This window comes from Colias eurytheme, chromosome 20 (assembly GCF_061535395.1).
Source record: "Colias eurytheme isolate Ceu_HAF_F1 chromosome 20, ilColEury1 Martin Lab GWU primary, whole genome shotgun sequence".
NCBI classification, from domain to species: Eukaryota; Metazoa; Arthropoda; class Insecta; order Lepidoptera; family Pieridae; genus Colias; species Colias eurytheme.
In genome coordinates, this window is record NC_142999.1 from 8,627,621 (window position 1) to 8,650,378 (window position 22,758).

A 22,758-nucleotide genomic window follows, 5' to 3' on the forward strand; every position below is an offset into this window, starting at 1 on the left:
AATTTATAACCTCCTCCTTTTTTGCCAAAAGCCAACAACAAATTAAAAAAAAGAAATACAAAAACAGAGAAAAAAAACACAAAAGTGAGGCAGCCCTTCACCGAGCCGTGTGCAGCACAATAAACTACGAAATTCATTCACACGTGAATTTTTTTGGCGAATATTGGCCTTCATAATTTAGATGAATTTAATTTCAACAATTATATTATTAATCCATGTTTGTCCCTTATTATAAAAAAAATAATTTACCTGAAATGAGCTAGGCCAAACTATGTTTTCAAAACAAATAAAACTTATAGTAAAAACTCTTACTTATATAAATGTTTATCTTCCAGGTGAGCTAGGCAGTGCGAGTGCGGCCAGTACCCCGGCGGTGTCCCGCGACGGGTCGACCGTGGCCCGGCCCGCGTCCGCGCCGAGACGGCCACGCCCATTGTCCCTGCACGTTGCTAACACTCCCACTAGTGCGGGGAAACCGGGTACGATTGATATTGTAGTTTATTATTGAGTAATAATTGGTTTTTAGGGGAAAACTAGACAGTGTCAGAAATAGATGAAATTGAAATGGAACCGCTGGAAGCTTTTCAAATAGTGAATCTTAAAATTAGGTTCACCCAATTCAAATTGATGAGGTAACAACTCACAACAACTTCACAAAAACGAATTTAGAACATCCTCCTTTTTTGGAATTGGTTGAAATTATTGAATGCTTATTCCAAAAGCGTTTGGACACGTATTGAAATAAGAAAATATCGTTTGTATCTTATTTCTCAACTCAACACAATATAATATTATAGCAATAACTAAAAATAAAACAAAACCCAAAGATTATGCTTAGTTTTTTTTTTTCGAAAGATTTCTTATAAATATCATTCCGTAAAGTGATTTCAAGAAGAAAAAGTTATGGAAACATTTTTTTAATAATTGTATTTTCTGAATTACAGCAGCACCTTTGGGTCCCGGCGAAGGCAAGCCGCCCGTTCACAGAAAGCCAAAACCAGCCAAAGAACACGAAAAGGTGAATTATTCCTTTATTTTTACGGTATTTTTCTATATTTTATTTATTAACTAATTTTATATCACGCTAATTACCGATTAATTATTATAATCCGTAATTTATAAAAAAAAATATATCTTCCCTATATGCATTTTAACATAATATAAAAATATTAAATTAAAATATAATATTTTTGCAGAAGGGAGGCAAATCGCTGTCAGTATCGCCGGGCCCGCGTGACCTCGTTGTCGACGATATGTCCAAGGTAATACACATTATAATTATACTATTTTGTAACGAGAACAAAATAGATAAAACTAAAACTAATTTAACGTCATATTTCTTGATAAAGGCAAATAAAACACAGATCGCACTTTAACTCATTGGCTGTGCTCCGCGGTTTCACCCGCATTGCTCCGCTCCTGTTGGTGATGATATATAGTGCGTGATGTAGCGTGATGATATATAGCCTTTCTCGATAAATGGGCTATCTAACACCGAAAGAATTTTTCAAATCGAACCAGTAGTTCCTGAGATTAGCGCGTTCAAACAAACAAACTCTTCAGCTTTATACATATATTAGTATAGATTATAGTATGTAGATTCAAGGAGATCTACTGGTTAATTGTCTATACTTTATAGTTAATTTTTTGATAGAATATCAAATTAATTTGCAATTTCATGATATTTTATATAATTTTATAAACGTAACTACGAAATTTATAAAATATAATGTATGTTTCCAGTCGGTGACGTCGGAGATACGGCAAGTGGACGCTCAAGAGGTGACGCAGAAGCTCGAAGCGCTGCAGGTCACTGACGATGCGCCTGCGCATAATCACGTTAGTTGCTTTTTATGATTTTTAGCCTCTAGTCATGTATTAAGTATAGTCTTGCATAAAAAATTATGAGCTTAAAAGTTAGACTTTATATTGATTATGTGAAATTACATTTAAATACGTTTTATTTATTACTAGCTGTACTCCGCGGTTTTACCCGCAGTGCTCAGCTCATGTTGGTCTTAGCGTGATGATATATAGTCGATAACTGGGCTATCTTACACCGAAACAATTAAAAATATTTAAATTCTCGATTTCAATCACCACAATAATGTATTTGATTGTTTTATTGATAATGATGATTATTAGAATTAAATCAATTGATTGATTGATTGATTGATTGTCAAAGGATTTGCAAAAAATGTTCTAACATTATTACGGCTTAATTTTAATATCAAATTAATCATCCTTTTCAGACAATCGAAAACATAGAGAACATAGAAGCCAAAATAGAAACGAACACACATAAAGTACAAGAGAATAGAACAGAAGAGAAGATGGAAGTGCAGAAGGAGACACAGAAGGAGCCACAGAAAGAGACACAGAAGGAAATACAGAAGGAGCCACAGAAGGTGGAGCCAAAGAAGGAATCTTCTGTTGAAAAGACTGAGGAGAATGAAATGACTGGTATGTGCACTTGTCTAACCTAATTACTAAAATTGAACATACACCAGAGTGACATACAATTTTCATATACTATTGTAAATTGTTCAGATTATTATGTTTGTGAAGTAGTGTGGCATTTTTATTGTGGTCGAAACGTGGCTTTTCTCTAGTTATGTTGTTTATTATATTTAGCATTACAATGGCAATATTTATTTCTTATTCAACTCAGGGTTCATGAGTGTAAATTATATTATTTTTATGTTAATAAAGTATAGTATAGTCACACCCCGGACACTCCATACATAATGATCGTTTTGACAGTCACACTGTAGAGACTGCAAATGTGTGTGTTAACGCTTTATGGTTGGCACATTTGTGACTAGCGTAAAAAAAAATTCGCGTTTTTCTGATGAAATACATCCATAAACAGCACAATATCTAACCATTTTCTACGAAAAACGATAATCACAAATCCAAAATAATAAAATTACTTTAAGTCAATTTGATTAATGTTGTCAATCTTCGTTGCGTATCGTCCTTGCAGAAAAATATGGCCCATTTTATGTCTGATCGCGCGGGGGTGAGGTAAGTTTAATTTTGGCGGGAGGCGGAGAGTGTCCGTTCTGTAGCGTTTAGCTACTATAATGTATTCTGTGGTATAGTGTAGTAAATATAAATTAGTCTTCAGTTACACAGTTTTAGTATTTTATTAAAACCTATGTTATACCTAAACAACGATATGTAAGTCCTATTGTATTATTTTTAGTATGGTTTGTGTAAAAACATATTTATATTAATATTTGAAACAATAAATTCACAGCGTCAATGATATCGCGCCGCATCACAACGGAAGAGGAAGCGAAGGCCGCGCTCGCGGAGCGGAGACGGCGCGCCAGAGAGGAGCTCGAGAGACAGGCCGAGCTCGAGAGGCTCAGGTGAGAGGGGACTTGGGACCTGGGAGATACGGACTTGGGACCTGGGACTTGGGAAATAGTGAATGGGTTGGGACCTGGGACTTGGGACCTAGGAAATAATGAATGGGTTGGGACCTGGGAAATAGTGAATGGGTTGGGACCTGGGACTTGGGTAGGGAATGTTGGAAGATTTGGGACTTAGACTCATACTTATATGAATAGCTTACCTATCTTATAACACGCTCAAACCAATGAAATTATTGTTTTGATGTTTATTCTTATAAGTGTACAAACTTTGAATTTAATCTGTCTGTTAAAAGTGTGTTAATGTGGAGTTTAAAAGTGAAACATACAGGTGAAGTTAATAAAAGGGTGTGGGGAAAAATGGTTTAGACACTAGAGCGCGATAAAACAATACTTTAATTTGATTTCGAATACCTTTTCTTCCCCAGACTGCAGCGTGAAGCCGAGGAGGAAGCGGAGCGGCAGCGGCAGGAGGAGGAGCGGCAGCGGCGCGAGGAGGAGGAGGCGCGCGAGCTGGCCGCGCTGCAGCGCCGACACGAGGAGGAGAAGCTGCAGCGGGCTATACAGGTGCGGGGGAGTGGGGGGGAGTGGCAGTGGCGCGGGGAGGAGGAGGAGAAAGTTTTTGGGCGCGTTGAGAGTTAAATATCAAGGTTGTGACGTAGCAATACTGTCACGTCATAGAATAAGGCGACGATTTTGGTATCTTGGAATCTTGCCAAAGAAGTTTTACTTCTAACACGTGCTCGGCCACACATGCTTTTTTATATTATATTGGCGTGGTATGTTGTAATTTTTTATTAATATTCATAAATGTTATTCTCCTCAGGCGCAGCAGCAGCTCGAGCGCGAGGAAGCCGAGCGGAAGGCGCGCGAAGAGGCGGAGAAGATCGCACGTGCGAAGGAGGAGGAGGAGAAGCGGCGCGCCGGGGAGCTGGCCGAGCGGCGCCGGGCGGCGGAGCTAGAGAGAGAGGAGAGGGAGCGGCTCGCGCGCAAGCAGCGGGTGGAGGCCATCATGGCCAGGACGCGGCTCAAGCGGGTGAGCGGGGGAGTGTGGGGAGCAGCGGGGGAGCAGCGGGTAGAGGCAGTAAGGGGAGCAGCGGGTAGAGGCAGTGTGGGGAGCAGCGGGTTGAGGCAGTGTGGGGAGCAGCGGGTAGAAGCAGTGTGGGTAGCAGCGGGTAGAGGCAGTGTGGGGAGCAGCTGGTTGAGGCAGTGTGGGGAGCAGCGGGTTGAGGCAGTGTGGGGAGCAGCGGGTAGAAGCAGTGTGGGGAGCAGCGGGTAGGGGCAGTGTGGGGAGCAGCAGGTTGAGGCAGAATGGGGAGCAGCGAGTAGAGGCAGTGTGGGGAGCAGTGGGGGCGGCAGTGTGGGGAGCAGCTGGTTGAGGCAGAGTGGGGAGCAGCGGGTAGAGGCCGTGTGGGGAGCAGCTGGTTGCGGCAGTGTGGGGAGCAGCGGGTAGAGCCAGTGTGGGTAGCAGCTGGTGAGGCAGAGTGGCGAGCAGTGGGTTGAGGCAGAGTGGGGAGCAGCGGATAGCGGCAGTGTGGGGAGCAGCAGGTAGAGGCAGTGTGGGGAGCAGCGGGGCGGCAGTGTGGGGAGCAGCGGGTAGAGGCAGTGTGGGGAGCAGCGGGATGAAGCAGAGTGGGGAGCAGCGGGTAGAGGCAGTGTGGGGAGCAGCTGGTTGCGGCAGTGTGGGGAGCAGCGGGTTGAGGCAGAGTGGGGAGCAGCGGGTAGAGGCAGTGTGGGGAGCAGCGGGGGCGGCAGTGTGTGGAGCAGCGGGGGAACTGCAGTGTGGGGTGCAGCGGGGGAGACGCAGCTCGGGGAGCAGTGGGGGAGTTACCTAGACACACACGTAATGACAGCTTGGTCTAGACGTGACGACAGTCATAACAAAGCGCCGAGCACTCGGCAAACAACAGCTTAAGCTCTTTAGCTATCAAAAGCACAATTAATATATACCAAAAATTACTTTAAAAGTTCCAATCTAAAACGTTACCCTATTTTTGCAGCAAGCCGAAGAGGACAAGAAGAAGCAAGAGCAAGAACAGAAACCCGCTGAGAGTCAGCCGTCAGCTGAGACACAAAAGCAAGCACAAGCGAACGACGCGCTGAAAGACAGCACTGATAACAGTGACGCTGAGAAACCCGCTGAGACTGTACAAGTTGCTGAACTACCTAAATCAGCGTACGAAATTGCTGAAAAAAATGAAAAAACAACCTTAAGTACAGAGGCAGAGAGTCAAAATTCGCTTGCAGAAGTGAAGACGGAAAGTGTTGATACAGTGCAAAGTGTACCTAATGTACCTAATGATAAAAATAGTGTACCTAATGTACCTAATGTGACGGATAACAGCAACGGGAATGTACAAACGGCGGATCTGCTGTCGCTTGCAACTAGTCAGGTGTGTGTGAAATTAAAAAGTAACATAATAAAAACTCATTATTATAAGATAAATTATATAAAACTAGAGGTCCGTCCCGGCTTCGCCCGTGGTACATATTTCGCAATAAAAGGTAGCCTTTGTCCTTTCTCGAGTATCAAAATATCGCCATACCAAATTTCATGCAAATTGGTTCAGTAGTTTAGGCGTGATTGAGTAACAGACAGACAAGAGTTACTTTCGCATTTATAATATTAGTATGGATAGTATGGATTATCGTTGTTGATGTTGAAATTCAATTGTCAGTCATGTTTTTTGTTAAAAATAAACAATAAAGCGTTGGGGCATTGAGGCTCTTTTTGCATGAAATTTTTCCGGTGTTGAAATGAAACATCTAACTCTATAGAATCTGTTTTATTATTGATTGATGCGTACAATTAGTCACTTAGTCCTAGATGTAATTAATAAAAACGAACAATAACTAATTAAAACAGTTTGGGGCTAATTGTGAAGCACATTATGCCTGTTTTTCAATGACGAATCTAATGCTTTTAACTAATAACATTGGTTCGACTATGATTTAAGAATCGATTTCTTATATTTTTACTAAGCGCAGCTATCTTAATTAAGGTTTTACATAATATAGTATTTTTTCAATTATGTTATTTTAAATATGAACAACTAATCCTACTAATATTATAAATGCGAAAGTTTGTAAGTATGGATGTATGGATGTTTGTTACTCTTTCACGTAAAAACTACTGAACCGATTACAATGAAATTTAGCACACATATAGAGGGTAACTTGGATTAACTCATAGGATAGGTTTTATCCCGGAAATCCCACGGGAACGGGAACTATGCGGGTTTTCCTTTGAAAACGCGGGCGAAGCCGCGGGCGGAAATCTAGTTTTAAATATGAACAACTAATGTATCATAAAATAATGTTTATTTAAAGCAATAAATAGTAATTTTGTTTGAATTTGCAGCCTGAAGAGAATTCATGTCCCGATGGTCGCGAGTCGCAGCCGCACGCCAACAATGGCAACGTTACTGCCGACCTGCTGGGACTGTCCGACGACAATGAGGTATAATATTATTCATTACTAGCGGTCCGCCCCGGCTTCGCCCGTGGTACATATTTACGTTTTATCTACATAAGAACCATCCTCGTACTTCAATGAATATAATAGAAAAGAATTATCGAAATCGGTTCAGCCGTTCACACGTGATGCCGTGACAACTGACAACGCGAAACGGGTGCGGACCCGCCGCCTTTTTATAGCTCCCGCCGCGAAGCGCGTCGAACGCGGCAACTGATACACAAAAATAATCCTTATGGCATGATTCTGTTATCTGTATTCTCGCGCGATGACATATAGCGTATTTCATCTATAACTTTGGTGTTTCTACACCGATTTACATGATTCTTTTACTATAACCTGCCCAGGAGTATGAAGAATAATTGTGCCAAATTTGGTTAAAATCCGTCGTGTAGTTTTTGTTTCTATAACGAATATACAGACAGACAGACAGACAGACAGACAGACAGACAAAAATTTTACTGATTGCATTTTTGGCATCAGTAGCGATCCCTTATCACCCCTTCATAGTTTTTTTTTAAATATATTTCATGTACAGAATTGGCCTCTCTACAGATTTATTATAAGTATAGATTATACTATATTTAATTAGTTACTAATTACTATAGTGAATGGGAGGAAAAAATGCTGAAGAACACATATTTGGCTTTTGTTTATATACGTATACATAATATATTAAAGTAAAGAAGATAACATAAGGATGAACTTTTACATTCAATACCAATTTAACTGCTTGCTGATAATTTTCTCTGAAAGAGTGTTTGACTGTACACTTATTATTTTAAATTTAAATGACAAAAACAAAACATATCGAAAAGCTGAATAACGGCTCTTAAAACCTTAATAGTAGTCGCAGACTTTAAAAATTAAGAATGTCGTAGCTTTCTCCAATACGAAAATATTTTTTACGTCATAAGGTATACCTGTATCTCTCGAAGCAAGTTGATTTATGTTGCTTTATAAACGAATCAATATCTTGTTTAGAGTAAGGACACCACCGGCGAGCAGTCGACCATCAAACAAATCGCCAACGCGAGCCAACCCGAGGCCAACAACGGCAACGTGTCGAGCGTGGCCCACGTTGGCCATATATCCGCCAACTTCATCCAAACGGAACGCATGGCGGAACACAACCAGAAGATCGAGAAGCTTCTAGACGACGACTTCACGACGCACAACGGCCACCAACTCAATCACCCGCTGACGTTGCAAAATGCGATCTAATTTGTATGGAGTAAGGTCGAGAATCGCTTGGTCGAGCGTGCGTATTGGCTAGTCTTGTATGCGCTCTTATTCACTAAGAGATTGATCGGTGATGGCAAATGATGACCAAATTGTTTGCGTTAAGGCTCAAATTCGATTGTACTGTCGTATTGGCCAGCCTTGCCATGCAAAAAGATTATATTACTTCAAAATAGAGTTCAAATTCGTAAGAAAAGTAATCGGGCAAGGGATACGTTGGAAAAGAGAATGAATTCTACGTTCTAAATATCGATTTTTTCTTTGTTATTGCAAAATAAAATTTAATACCAACGTAATAGATATGAAATTTAATTTATTTTAATTTTTCCCATATACACCCTTAAATAACAAAATATTTCTTTAAATATTCTGGCTAAGAGCATTTAATCCATTGAAAATATTACAAGACTTATGAAATACAACAAAAAATTCGAAAAAACCAAAGTTCAACGAGAAATGAATTCCGTTCACTTTGCCAAAGTTTATCGTAATGATGTTTATTTTTAAATAAAACGATGGTGCCTTTGATTTTGGAAATTCGGTGCTGTTTCCCAAAATACTAGCCAATATGTATGCATTGACGGGGTAATGATTCGATATATACATATATACAGATATAAAAAATTACGATACGTAATTAAATTATCTGTAAAAATATATCGAAAATGTTGGCACATGTAATATTCAATGTAATTATTGCATTTATAAAGCAAATCCAAGATTCTATTAAGAACAATAATATATTAGCTTATTTTGCTGTATAAGCGATATTATTCACCGCTTGACGTTCCTCGTGTTTTAGAAAATTAAAAAAAAAGTAATAATAATATTTTCATATGTGAGTAACATTAGATCACTAGGGATGTAACGGGATTAACTGTCATTAAATCATCAATTAATTGTCATTAATTTTTGATTTGTTCGTTGGTCGGATAGGTTGTGTATAGGAGAGCTGTGCTTACAGTGTATACAATAATTATTATTATAAGTTTTTATTTATTGTGATTTTTTTATTAATGAAAATTATGATCAAATACATTGTTTGGTTTTGTTTCAATTTTGCAAACGTTTCGTTTCGTTTTTTTTTTTATAAATGTAAAACGATTTCATGTTTTATTGGCGATTTTCCCTAAGTTGCCGACGCTACTGTGCGAGCGAGACGCATATAGCGCGACGCTTGAGTGCGAGCGGGATAGACGTATATGTAAATCCTGTACTTTTGAGTGAAATGCACCTTACTTGGGATTTAAACTAGAAGTTCCCTATAGTAGAATATCTAATATTCCCGTTAAAATGCTTTTTGTCGCCTTTCAAATATCTTAATTGTATGACGTTTATTATAAAAAAACCTCTCGCCAACAGAGGTACTGAAAAAGGGCAGCTTTTACATAAAAAAATGTCCCAATATCATATATACATAAAATAAATTTAGCCTTAAATTGTTTGACAAAGTCATCCTAAAATGAAGTTAAGAAATTTGAAAGGAACACGTCGTTGGCCGCGAACAGATATATACAATAATGATAATTTGTTAACTATTAAGTAATTTACATGCATAAACAATTTTTGTATAATAAGTAGTTAGCGTTGTATGAAATTTAATCAATTCTTTTTTTCTAATTAATACAATAATTCCCTTCCTAAGACTAATTTGCTTTTAATTTATATCGAGTTTGTGTCTGTCAACATTGACTCTACTAAATGTATAGACAATATTGACAGACATCAAAATGAACGCCCAAAAACTTGGATAATTTTGAAATATTTATGTATTAGTAGTTGTAACAAATTGTAATAATAATTAATTAATTATTAACCGTGAAAAGTCTACGCAGTGACGTGTATATTCCGTTTTTGCGCTTTAGAGTTGTCTATGGTCCACGAAGGAGGTTGTGTAGTACCAATGAGTGACGAATTTAGATATGTTCAAATTGTGATAGCAAATGCGCGGGAAAAACGGACCATAGACAACAATGCCGTCATATTGCTTGTAGATTTACAATTTTGCTAATCGTCCATTTTTACGGTTCCCCGATGCGAAATCATGTAATCTGTATACAACAATGGCCTTATTATTTTATTAGCTATTTTTCTTATGATGTTTTGTTTGAGTGCGTACAACGACGGTCCGCCATTTTGATTACGCTTTTCCTAAACTGTTCTAAAATAGGTAGATATTTGTGAAATTCCAATTTTAAAATTACATATCCATAATAAATAGATGGATGAACAAAATGGCGGACGGTCGCACGGCGTGGATGTGTGTATTATGTTACACAAGAAAAGGTTGTCGAGAGCATTGTATTTATCAAATTCGAGACATGGCTTCTATGTATGTTCTATTCTACATTATGTTAGCAATCGATGGATTTATAAGGAGAAAGTTTTAATAAAAAATATTATAAATTTATGTGTTGTTTATTTTTTTACCCTTATCTTCGCTATCGATACTAAATTGTTTATCTATTATAATCGGTTTCATAAATGACTGATGCTTAAAAAACACACACAAAACACAGAAACAGTACATTGTATATTTTCAGTGATAAGTTTGTACCCGATGGTTAGACCATGTGGCCATGTAAGATAGTTGAAACACACTTTACTTTACATTTTACGATCGCTTTTCTTAGAAAATTGCTAGTCCCCTTGGAAATTTCACGCCATCTAGTATCACCCAAATCGACGAATCGTACTAAATAACTTAAAACCATTCACAAATTTTCTTATCTATCATGAAAGTTATCAATAAGTTTCTTTTAATAGAAAATAGTAATCCCGCATTTTATTTCTCTTTTATTGATCGATTGAGCCTAAAACTCCGGTGAAGTGAACTATTCCTTACCCAATAACGAAATAGGTCCTAACCATTTTCGTAACAATAAAGATGTGCTACAGCTAAATGGTTGGGTCCACGTGGTTTTGACTAGATGGCGTTGGTGAATTACTAGAAAATGTACTGCTGTATATGTATATGATCTATAGATAAAACCATATAAAACTAATGAAATTCTAATGATAAAACGAATACCTAACAAAGCTTCATTTACTTCGCCTCGCTCAGCACAGCTCTGGTGGAAACGGCTCAGTGGTGCTAGGTTTTTGTTCATACTAAACAAGCGAGAAATGTGTGCGAGCCGTGGAGCCATGTTTACTAGTTGGTTTATTTTTGAGTAATAGAATAAATTTCAAAGCATTCTCGCACCGCACATTTTCCTCGCACAACTGATGGAAACCTCCACACATTTTCACAGCACAGCTAGACAGTAGACATCCTCTCTCGACACCCTGCGCCGGCCGCCGGCCGCAGTAATGTAGAACGTTCGCATTGAGTGTAAAGTCAAAAAATTTGGAAAATCCAAAAGTGCACGCCTCATAATTTTTTTTAATAAATATTTATTAATTATTATTTTTGTTTATTTAATAACAATTAAACCACATCGAATCAGACCCTGAAAAATGAAAGGGTTCTATTCCTGAGCATACTCAAGCGTAAGAGAAAAAAAAAGACTCGATTAGTATAGTATTTCGGTCGCTATCGTGTTAACAAGAAAAAGGATCCGCACATACAGACACACGGACGTCCAAGACAGAACTTTTTTAAACTGTTGTTTAGTTTAAATAACAAAAATGACATCAAAAATATCATGAACGTTAAAAATAGTGTTTTTTCTTAATATGTGTGTGTATGGATTATCTTACAAGTGCAATGTATGATACATAAAGACATTTTAAGTTTGAAAAATCAGATGTTTTGCGCGAAGTGACAGTAGTACCCACCTCAACACTTCGCTTATGAGGCGTGCAAAATCGTAATTGCGCTCTTTGATCGATTCACGTTCATATCATTTATAATATTTCAATATTATTCAATCTTTAAATCTAGTATTTAGTGACTCCCTTGATTTCAATTTCATAACTTTTCTGTGATTTACCAAGTACCAACGAGATTATCATCATCTATGAAGAATGAAGCTGCTTAGTACGAGTTATTATCAGCACATCTTTTGCCTTATGAACTAGAGCAACCACTTCAATCGCTTTACCCCAGAACCACTACACAATACATTGTCTAGATATCAGCACAACTTGATGAGTTGAGATTAAAATTTTAATGTAAGTAAAATATAGGTACCTACTCGCGAAGCCGGAAGCTCGCGACTTATAAATATTATTTTTAGGATGGACTTATTATGGCTTCACTATATTCTTCAGAGTTTGTTTTTTAGCCAAAACAAATAGTTTAACAAAATGTTTGTATTCACTGAACTAACTGTTTCGTGTGGTGTGTTTTAAATTGTATTGAAATTAATGGCTATTGAATTATTATTTCAGACTCTAAATGAAATGGCCACGTTACTCTTCAAAGGTGGATTCTTAGGTAGGTTAGTTAAAGGGCCGATTATAGCACACTAGGTGCTGCTTTGATTGAAACTGCAGAACCAATTTTGACAATACCCTGTATGTGTCTAATAATTTTTGTATGAATTGAACTTGAATTGAAGTAGTTACCTCGGTAATAGGGTTAAAAATTAAACAACGGTAAAATTGACAACTGCGTTTATTGTTATCCATATTATTATATTACAAAGAATGTCATACATTTTGCCAGCCTTTGCAAAATGCCGTTGACTTATAATAAAACAATATACCTAGTCTAAGAGATCAAAATAATTGTAACAAAAATATAATTGTCTAGAAGAAAATCTCACAAACATTGGATAGTTAAAATATTATTAGGTATCTATATATAAATAATCGGCAATACATTGAGATCGAAGTAGACCATTTAATAATAAACATCTTAATATTTTCAAAGCATTTATAAACTCTTAAAACAACAACTACATTATTTCATAATGTTTGACAACAATTATATTTTATTTAATACTTATTTAAAATACGTAAGAAATAGCGAAGTTATTTTTATACTGTAAGAGTAAATATTTACTAGAAATTCAATCTATCGACGCTAAATAAGCCTATTATATTAATTGGCAAGAGCGTAGCTTAAATATAGGATATGTTAGTGTTTCTGTAGTCCTTTGTGGGGATTCAGTTGGACGCGTCGATCTCGCTGCTGGAATCTGTCAACAAAAATATTAATTAATATATGTTTGAACCATAATATGAATTATTTACTACAATCAGTGTAACTAACTTAAATACTAAGTAACTTTCGTAACACCCGTATAATAAGTCCAATAAATATCTTTTATCTTATATTTGTATAACTGATAGAACGGTAGATAGGTATTTAATAAAATTTAATCAACTATTATAATTTTAAAATGTTCAACATCATGACATAATTTGTGAAATTTAATATGAAATGAAATCATTTAGTAAATAGGAAATTTTAATTATTCATTTTACTATCTTGATATTAGAAGAATTAACGCCTCTTTACACTAATCAATCAAAATCTCACCAGCATCAGTCCATTTCTTGCCCCGCATTCCCATGAAGCCAGTCTTTCTCTTCGGCCAGGGTCCGGTCAGCAAAAACTTAATCTCTTTAGGCCCGCCATACCTCACATCTTTTTTACCACGAACGCCTATGAAACCTCGACGCCTGTTTTGCCGTTTTTCTGGGATCGATTTTTTCCCTCGAACACCGTAAAATGCGCGCTTGTCCACCTCGTTCGTGGTTCGGGAATCGTCGTCATCAGCACTTTGCAACTTTTGAAGGTATTCATTGATAGCTGCATTCATGAATGACTCCCGGTTGACGTCGTTAATGTAATCCATTTGGTTCATCGGGTTCCTCTTTGGGTCGTATTCAAAGCTGTATGGTAGAGAGAAATCGGTAAACTCTTTCTTGCCGCGCATGCCAACAAAACCCATGGGAGTGCGTTTGTATGGCCACAGATCTTCAGGGTACTCAAACGCTCTCTTTCCCTTGACTCCGACGAAGAAGTTTGGTCTACGTTTGAACATTTCCGTGTCTCTGGCCTCAATGTACTTCTTCCCGCGCATTCCGAAGAAGCCGTGCGGAGTGCGTTTGGCGAATTCCTCCACGGCGAGTACTTGCGCCAACTGGAGAGTGGCTATTAAAATGTATGCACGACACGACCCCATTGCTGTATCTGTAACAAAAGGAAAATATTTAATTAGATTGATTCGATTTTTCAGTTTGAAATGTTCAATCCATATCTATCTGATAAACTATTAATAAATCTCAACCCATGATTAGTTTGCGTCAAAATTTATTTTTAATATCTATTTATTTATTTATTTTAAGGAACGTAAAATAAATCCCGCAAGAACGCTGCAGAAAAATGCCATTAAAACCTTACGGTTAGCCTTAACCTTCATGTATGTTTATCCAAGTTCATTAGCCGCATATATCGCTACTAAAACTACAAAGGATCCCCTGGGCCAGTGATGACAAGCGTAGACCACGAGTAAACATTAATAATAGCCTTCCGTCAATATTGTGGTTGTATTTTGTGCAGCATTATGTAATATCATCGTAGATATATTGACTTATTGGTCTGGTGAGAGCAATGGAGTCTTAATGCTTTAAGGACACCTTAAAGGATTCAATAAATAAAGGGTAGTTGGGACAATTTTTTATTGATTTTATACTATATCGGCACGTATTAAATCTGTAAAGAAAATCATTGGAGGAAAAAAATATAAGAGATGTTGATGATAAATTATTATATTTAAGTGCGATCCTTACTTATTTATTTTTACACTTAAAAAGGCCCATATAGGATTAAAAAATAAATTTAAAAAAGAATGTGTGCACACGTAAGAAGTGAAACTTCTTTATGTCCTTATTTTTCAAAAAATAATTTACTATATACAACTTTACAGAAATACGCTAATCACGCGTGGTAGGGATAATAAAAAGATGGCGCGTAACGGAAAAATGTTACACTAAATTTTTTTCCAACCCCGATAAAGAAGTTTCACTTCAAAAACGTATAAAATCTGAAGTAGGTACATATTAAGGTTACATTTGCATGCTGCGCTTTAAAATAATATTATCTCCTGAAACTATTACAGGCAGAATTATGTTAATTATTATATAAATTTCACAGTTTTATACGATTCCCGGTAGGTTGGTAATTGCAATTACTCCTGCAGCAGTTACTCGAATATCCCCTTATTACATAAATTTTGTAGAGTACGCTCTACTATAATATTTATAAGTGTAACTACATTCAGCAAATTATTTATAAACATTTATCAATGTTAAATGGACAATTTGGCTCATTTCATTATAATTTTTTATTATATTGTATTCTGTAAACATATACTTAGTTAATTATGGTTGGATAAGTACATAATGCTCATAAAATAAAAATATTGTTAAAATTATTTTCAATTACATATTCATAAGTAGGTACTAAAATTTACGAAGTCGGTAGGCATCTTGTGTATCTACGATCTCTTTATTAAGAAATTATTGTAGGTAGATAATAATTTCTTCAGAAAATTTTAAATTTTAGGAATAACAGCTATAAATTTACTTAAGTATAAAGATTAAATTTTTAATTCCATAAAATATTTTTTTCCATATACATAATATTTTGTCGATTTTCTACTAAAAGAAACAAACAGTCTACCAAGTTTACGCACATTTTTCACTTCGCTAATTTTCTTTTTGTTAATTTCATACTCGAGTAACCCCGTTATTTATTTGACTTCTGCTGTTCGCGATATAAACATTAAAAAGATAAACTTTTTTAGTTGGGATGATACCTAATTAACCACTATTCCCAAAGCGGTACTAGAAGTTTAACTCGTATCACTTGAAATGTTATACCTAGCTTATAAGATTACTATTTGAGAAATGTTTACTAATTTGCAAGATATGTTTATTTAAATCCATCCAGGACTTTAAAGCATTTCCATAAATAGTAAATATTTTATTGCAAGGATTGCAAGAAACCTTTGCATTCCCGCATTTCTTTACCACACGACCATTCATAAAAGCACATGCAAAATCACTTGCACGAACTCAAAGACTTCTCAAGCATTATTTATACACAAAAATGCTGTAATTTCTTCGAAACTCCGCTGACCGGAGTCCCAATAAAGATGTCAACACAGGTTAAAAGGAAGACGGGAGCCATTTGCGCGTTGTTCCCTTGAAATCTGCAACTCCATTACTGCCTGAGTGCTCTGCGATATATTGCATTTGATTCAACGTCGTGTGTGTTTCTCTTTTAAAACTGTTGGTGAATTATTGATCTTTAGCTTGTGGTTTTGGTTTGTTTGCTTGATAATAATTATAATTTACTTCACGCTGTTTTATACAAGTTACCTAAATGATAACATCTATCATTTATGTTGCTGTATCTTTCGTTTTTCAGGAGCCCGACAATCTATCCAATCTATATCTACCTCAATATTTGGTTTGTAATATCTACTAATATTATAAAGCCAAAGAGTTAGTTTGTTTGAACGCGCTAATCTCAGAAACTACTGGTCCGATTTGAAAAATTATTTTACTGTTAGATAGCCCATTTATCGAGGAAGGTTATATCATCACATCACATTAAGACCAACAGGAGCAGAGCAATGCTGGTGAAACCGCGGTGTACAGCTAGTCTAATCTAAAATCTCTATAGGAAAGAATCACCAGATGTTTTGACAAATTCGTTTATTTAACATTGTAGGAACCCTTTACAGACGAACATTTCCTTGTTGTTTTACAAAGTGAAAAAGGGATAACAAAAGACGATACCTACCTAAATTTATAACTAATGTGTACTTTTAGATAAATCACGACCTTTGTAACGACAAAACATTTGCTAACTTCCAATTTCAATCAGAACGTGTCAGACCTTCAGGTGTAAGCTTTCTTACATAATTCTTCGTAGAATCCGCTTTATTTATCGATGCCGTAAGCAAAAGATATTTAAATATTCGGAGAACATAATTAGGATTAGGGAGTATCATGTTTTCTATCCTCGTTTATAAAAGAAATACTTAAGTATATGAGTTTTTGGGATTTCCATGTTGCTTGGATAATTAATTTGTTAGAAGATGAAGTAGTGTTGATGAAATTTTGAACCATTTTATAAAGCACTTGTGCTTTGTGCAATCGATAATTTTTGATATTACTATAACAATTATTAAAAACGAAAGTTTATTTATTCTGATTTATTTAGTTTAAAGTTAATTTCAGATTAATAATGGTAGATATAATATGCTACCAACATTATTTTAATCACTAAATACGCGTCATAATACCTATAATTCTGACAAAAAGTAAAATTATTAACTACCTAAAACTATTCAACTTTATGCATAACTAAAAATAATTTCCACTTCATAGTTCTAAGCATACAAAGCACGGATCTACATAATAGATTGTACATTAAAGTTTAAATACAAAAGTTACGCGGTAAAATGAGGCTCTACAAAAGGTACCTAAATTAGAATTTAGAATAATATACGGTCTAGTCTATTTCTAGCCACTAAAGTAATAATTTTTTCCTAAACAGTCTTAAAATATAAAGTTAGGTTTTAAGTATTATGGTTTGAATTAAAAATGTTTCTTAATGAAGTTTCCACCCTGATAGTTCTTTGCGAATTGGGAACATAAAACAATATTGTGTATTTGTGTAACATACAGGTATTGTGCAGGCACTTCTCAAACCTAGAAGAGTTTGAGTATGAAGATACTTTATTATTATAAAACATCTGAAGGTCATGCAGTATCGAAATAAAAGATTCTCCAAATGTACCTATACTGTATCGTATATAAAATTGTAAGTACCTAGACTCCCATGAGTTTTTCCTCAAAAAGTATGCCAATCGCGTCAGCATGTTCTAATAATAATAATTATATGCTTATAAGGTTCCAAAAAGCATTAATATTTATGTATTACATGTACTTAACTGTAAAAAAAGGACAAATACAAGATCACATTTTCTTAAATGTCAAACAAAATAATATATTCGTACTTAAGTAACAAAATTGCCTTCACTGAATATTCCAATTATTTCATTTTCACAATAATTATCGAGGCTATTTTTATAAGTGACAGGCGACAAAAGGTTTTACGGTTTATTAAACACTTTACCAACGAGCTGAATAAAAATAATTCTGAAAATTAATGAACAATAAATGATTGCTCTATGTGTGATTTTACACGTGTCTTTTAGATTTTTATTATATTTTTAAATCTATTTTGATTTGACTTTTTCGTTGATTTATTTAAGATGAACCATAATAAAATCTCTATATCTATACAAGAATAACTGTATTATCTATAACTGAGATAAGAGTTTAGATATTTTTATTCTAAATTTTTGTGTCTAGGTTTTTTGTGGTGTGATTTTAGTTGTGGTTAATTAACGCGCTGATTTTTTACGATCGATTTTCTAAGAGCTGTTTTTCTACATCAATATAATTAAAATCCCTTCAGCCGTTTTTGAATTATAATTAGTGAAGTAAATGCCACGAGCCAGGTTGAGCAACTAGTTTAAAATAAAATAATATCTATTGCCAGAAATGTAGGCGTAAAGATGCGGTCAAAGCAACCTACTGCTCGATAAACATCCAACTCAAGAGCTATTGAATAGATAGATCCTTTACAATGCCTTAAAGATGTAAATCATTTTGAGTTAAATTAAGTGATATCGTTATAACAAGAATTCTATTCATAAACGCGATGCTATTTGGCTAAAATTAAAGAAACTGGTTTATTTCTGTTTGAATAGTGCAGTTTAATGTAGAAATATCGACTAAACGGAAACAAAAGACAGACCTATATATTATTACTAGCGGTCCGCCCCGTCTTCGCCCGTGGTACATATGAAAAATAGATGTTGGCCGATTCTCAGACTTACCCGATATGCACAGAAAATTTCATGAGAATCGGTCCACCCGTTTCGGAGGAGTATGCAGACTAACATTGTGACACGAGAATTTTATATATAAGAAGAAGATATAAAGATTAAGATGTCGATTTTTAATATTGATAAGTATATGCATTATTTATATATTTATTCTTTATAGAATAACGCAAACTTTGTGTTTACTTGCAATTACTAAATAAATGAAAAACCTGTGACCAAAAATACGATACCTACAGTAAAACAGTAGTTTAACTAACTAAAACTAAAACAGACAACACGTAAACATTTGTAAATGCAGAAATTCTAACGTTTTCATCTTGTCTAAACGTATTGTGACGTAAAATAGTCTCTCCGCGAGATAAAAGTTGGTCCAACGTTAAACGTTTTAACCACTTTTGCAATGTGTTTTTAGCGCACACAAAATAATACAATTGGTATCTATAACGGTTTGTTTTAGTCTCAATTACAGTGGAATTATCGGAATAAAAATGTATAGCGCACTGAGCAAAATTTGATATCATCTATACCTACTATGTATACTTATATAATACTAGAGGTCCGCCCCGGCTTCGCCCGTGGTACATATTTTGCAATAAAAGGTAGCCTATGTCCTTTCTCGGGTATCAAAATATCTCCATACCAAATTTCATGCAAATTGATTCAGTAGTTAAGGCGTGATTGAGTAACAGACAGACAGACAGAGTTACTTTCGCATTTATAATATTATTAGTATATTAGTATAGATTATAAAGCTGAAGAGGTTGTTTGTTTGTTTGAACGCGTTAATCTCAGGATCTACTGGTCCGATTTGAAAAATTCTTTCGGTGTTAGATAGCCCATTTATCGAGGAAGGCTTATAGGCTATAATTATATCATCACGCTAAGACCAACAGGAGCGGAGTCACGCGGGTGAAACCGCGGGCTTAGCTAGGATAGCTAGGATAGGATATAAATACCTGCTATTTAAATATTTTATGCGTGAGATAGAGCATGCGTATGAACTACAGGACTTTTTTCATACATAATTAAGAACTATGATAAAATATATTTGCTCATGCCTAAGCTAAAAGTTAAAAGTTAAAACATAACGCTAACTTTATCAATGTGCTAAATGCTAATAAAATCAAACTTCCACAAATATATAATACTGCCAAAAAAAATATGCAAATACTTACGTACTTATAAATGAACATTGTTCCACAATAATTGATTAGCAACGAACACTTAAAGTCGTGGGTTGTGACCAGAAATATTTCAAACGATTAAATGACTCAAATTGAGGCCTTCTGAATTAGAATGCTATCGTACTGGTAATGAATTTTGATTGTGTACTGCAAAGGTTCAATACAGTTCTTAAATGGGAACTCCCGATTCCACTCAGGACAAATTCTACCATTCACTTTCGGAATGTTCTCTGCAAAAGATAATATTATATCCATTCTTAATTCTTTAGATTGGTAGAGCATTTTTAGTTATTGGTTAACAGTATAACCACCCTTCTACTATCTGACGTTACAGTCATACAACCCTGCTTATTGTAGGTTTTATTCATCGTGATTTTTTAGTATTCTAAACACGCACCCGTTATAGTTCCAATGAACGAAGGTTTGATTTTTAAATTGTAACAACGCTTCATAATGTGCAATCAAGCTGTATCTATCGACTGAATTTTTTACAAAATACAAACTGAACATACTATATGTATATGAGATTATTAAAATTATTTAAAATAGGTACTGAAACTGTTTTATTTCATTACATTTCCTCTCGTAAATTATCAATCTTTAAGTGTTAAAAATATTCAGTTATCACTATTCACTACATAGTATAAAACAAAGTCGCTTTTTCTATCCCTATGTATATATCTTTAAAACTACGCAACGGATTTTGATGCGGTTTTTTGTAATAGATAGAGTGATTGAAGAGGAAGGTTTTAGTATATAATTTATTAGGTTTTATACAAAGCGGGCGAAGCCGCGGGCGGAAAGCTAGTTTTAATAATATAACGAACCCTCAAATGTGAGAGGTAGCGGTTAATTTAAACGTGTTTTATTATAATGAGGAAATATTACTCGTTCCAAGATTTCGCTTTGTTCACTTTACACTGTTTACCTTTTTTCAACGCTAATTAATTTATCCTTTATTCAACTAATCATTACTTCGTGTTTTATTTTGTTCAAAATTCTTCTAAACTTTCTTAAAAGAAAAAGAGTTTAAAAACTCAGGTAAAATTTCACCGTTTTCCTCAGACAAAAGTGAGAAAAATTAAAAATTTTGGCCACACAATAATCCTTATTACTGCTGGATAAAATTAATAAGTGAAAAAAAAAAGATGCGTAGTAAAATATGTTTGTTACCATTGTACCTACGTTTCATACAAAGTCATCAGTCTGACACAACATAAAAACACGTTGCTAACATCAACCCATAAGTTTTTCGCCCACAAAAATCGAGGCGAGTAAAGAACATATTACAAATTCTTCATAGATCCTTGAGTAATGAGTAGGTATGGTATTCATTCAAATCCTTTGCCAATAATGATCAATTACAATGAACATACGTAGGAAGGTACTTACAATTACGCAAATACTATAAAAATATATGAAAAGTTAAGCGAAAGTTGCTATTGTTGACTTATAAATAGCCGTTACATATAACCCACGTCTCTGGAAATAAAATTATTAGTCTAATAATATACAAATCTTGGATTCCTAGTTCGTAAACGGAACACGTACATACCTAATGAAAAACGTACCAACCGTGTGTAATACAATACCATGAAAACTATACATATTATATTTAACGTTTAACCTTACGGTATCCATTGCTTGTCCACTGAGCTTTAGCAAATATTATTCCCCTATTTTGAGAGTAATGTTCAGCACAATTGAATATTGTCGTTGGTCTTTAGTATTCATAGCATGCATGGAAGAGCGCGTATTATTAATATTTAGATCGATAATTTTAGTTTCAGTTGCGTTGATCGATACAAAAAGTTTTTATATTTATCATTTACCTTTTTATAAGGTATAATAGTTGTATACATTATTATTGAAATACACCAACATATGACCTACCCCTGTAGATATAGAATAAGTATACTTTTTCTAATTTGAATTCCGAATAATGAATTACCTATAACCTAATTATTATAACATATGTGGATACGTAGAGCCACTTTATTTATTCTAACTACTCTGCTAGTATTATAATTTACAGCATTGGAATCGATATCTTTTTCTTAATACCACATAAATATCGTAAATAAAAGAAACATGAATGTTTATGATTTTTTACACCTTCAATACCCTTCCCGTGTCAATTCACATTACTGTAAGTATCTCAAAATCTTCGGCGTAAAAAGGGTAATGAGGAAAAGCTCCTCTGACGAAAATGTCATAAAATATAAGTACTTGCCCTTGTGGACATTAGAATAATGTTTATGAATACAATAAAAACCCTTATTATTCGCTGAGGAATCATACAATCTGCTTATGTGGGAGGTAAACATATTTTTGCCAATTACGAAATTGTATAGATGCTATATTATTACAAATAAATATTTATTTAATTTGAGATTTTCTGGTAATAAGTGTTTATTTCCGTATAAATTATTTCACAAATATAAATATTTGGAAAAGCGTTATTGTGTCTATATTGGTAAAATTATCATTAACTAGCTATAAATAAATAACTGTATGGTGATTTTCTTTTAAAAAATATGTATTGTTTTAAATATATTCCTATTTTCATTTTTAAACAACAAATTTTTATACCTTAGATTTATACAGCTGTATGATGTTGGACATTTTTCTATTTTAAATTATTATATTCA

At 34.9% G+C, this 22,758-nt stretch overlaps 3 protein-coding genes across 5 annotated transcripts in view; 1 reads left to right on the forward strand and 2 right to left on the reverse strand.

Annotated features, from left to right (window-relative positions):
* LOC149899816 (uncharacterized) overlaps positions 1-10,507 on the forward strand; it is a 55,108-nt gene extending 44,601 nt beyond the window's left edge. For all 3 annotated transcript variants that reach the window (XM_090114068.1, XM_090114069.1, XM_090114070.1), the window contains 11 exons: positions 336-479; positions 945-1,018; positions 1,197-1,262; positions 1,744-1,839; positions 2,253-2,463; positions 3,263-3,377; positions 3,809-3,947; positions 4,207-4,416; positions 5,381-5,773; positions 6,742-6,840; positions 7,840-10,507. In XM_090114068.1, the coding sequence (XP_089970194.1) occupies positions 336-479; positions 945-1,018; positions 1,197-1,262; positions 1,744-1,839; positions 2,253-2,463; positions 3,263-3,377; positions 3,809-3,947; positions 4,207-4,416; positions 5,381-5,773; positions 6,742-6,840; positions 7,840-8,079 (1,787 nt within the window). In that variant the 3' untranslated portion in view covers positions 8,080-10,507. The remainder of the gene's footprint in view (positions 1-335; positions 480-944; positions 1,019-1,196; positions 1,263-1,743; positions 1,840-2,252; positions 2,464-3,262; positions 3,378-3,808; positions 3,948-4,206; positions 4,417-5,380; positions 5,774-6,741; positions 6,841-7,839) is intronic.
* Cortactin (cortactin) overlaps positions 1-22,758 on the reverse strand; it is a 444,169-nt gene that overhangs the window by 259,591 nt on the left and 161,820 nt on the right. The gene's annotated exons all lie outside the window — the stretch shown is intronic.
* Tk (Tachykinin) lies at positions 13,017-14,181 on the reverse strand. Its single transcript, XM_090113857.1, has 2 exons — positions 13,529-14,181; positions 13,017-13,184 (listed from the first exon to the last, which is right to left on the reverse strand). The coding sequence occupies exons 1-2, from the start codon at positions 14,175-14,177 to the stop codon at positions 13,153-13,155; spliced, it is 681 nt and encodes a 226-aa protein (XP_089969983.1). The 5' UTR covers positions 14,178-14,181; the 3' UTR covers positions 13,017-13,152.

Bases quoted from the DNA above. Each gene is read 5' to 3' on its own strand.
- Tk (XM_090113857.1), bottom strand. From the start codon at position 14,177: ATGGGGTCGTGTCGTGCATACATTTTAATAGCCACTCTCCAGTTGGCG. The intron at 13,185-13,528 runs GTGAGATTTTGA...TTTTGTTGACAG, and splicing joins CAAGAAATGGACTGATGCTG to ATTCCAGCAGCGAGATCGAC.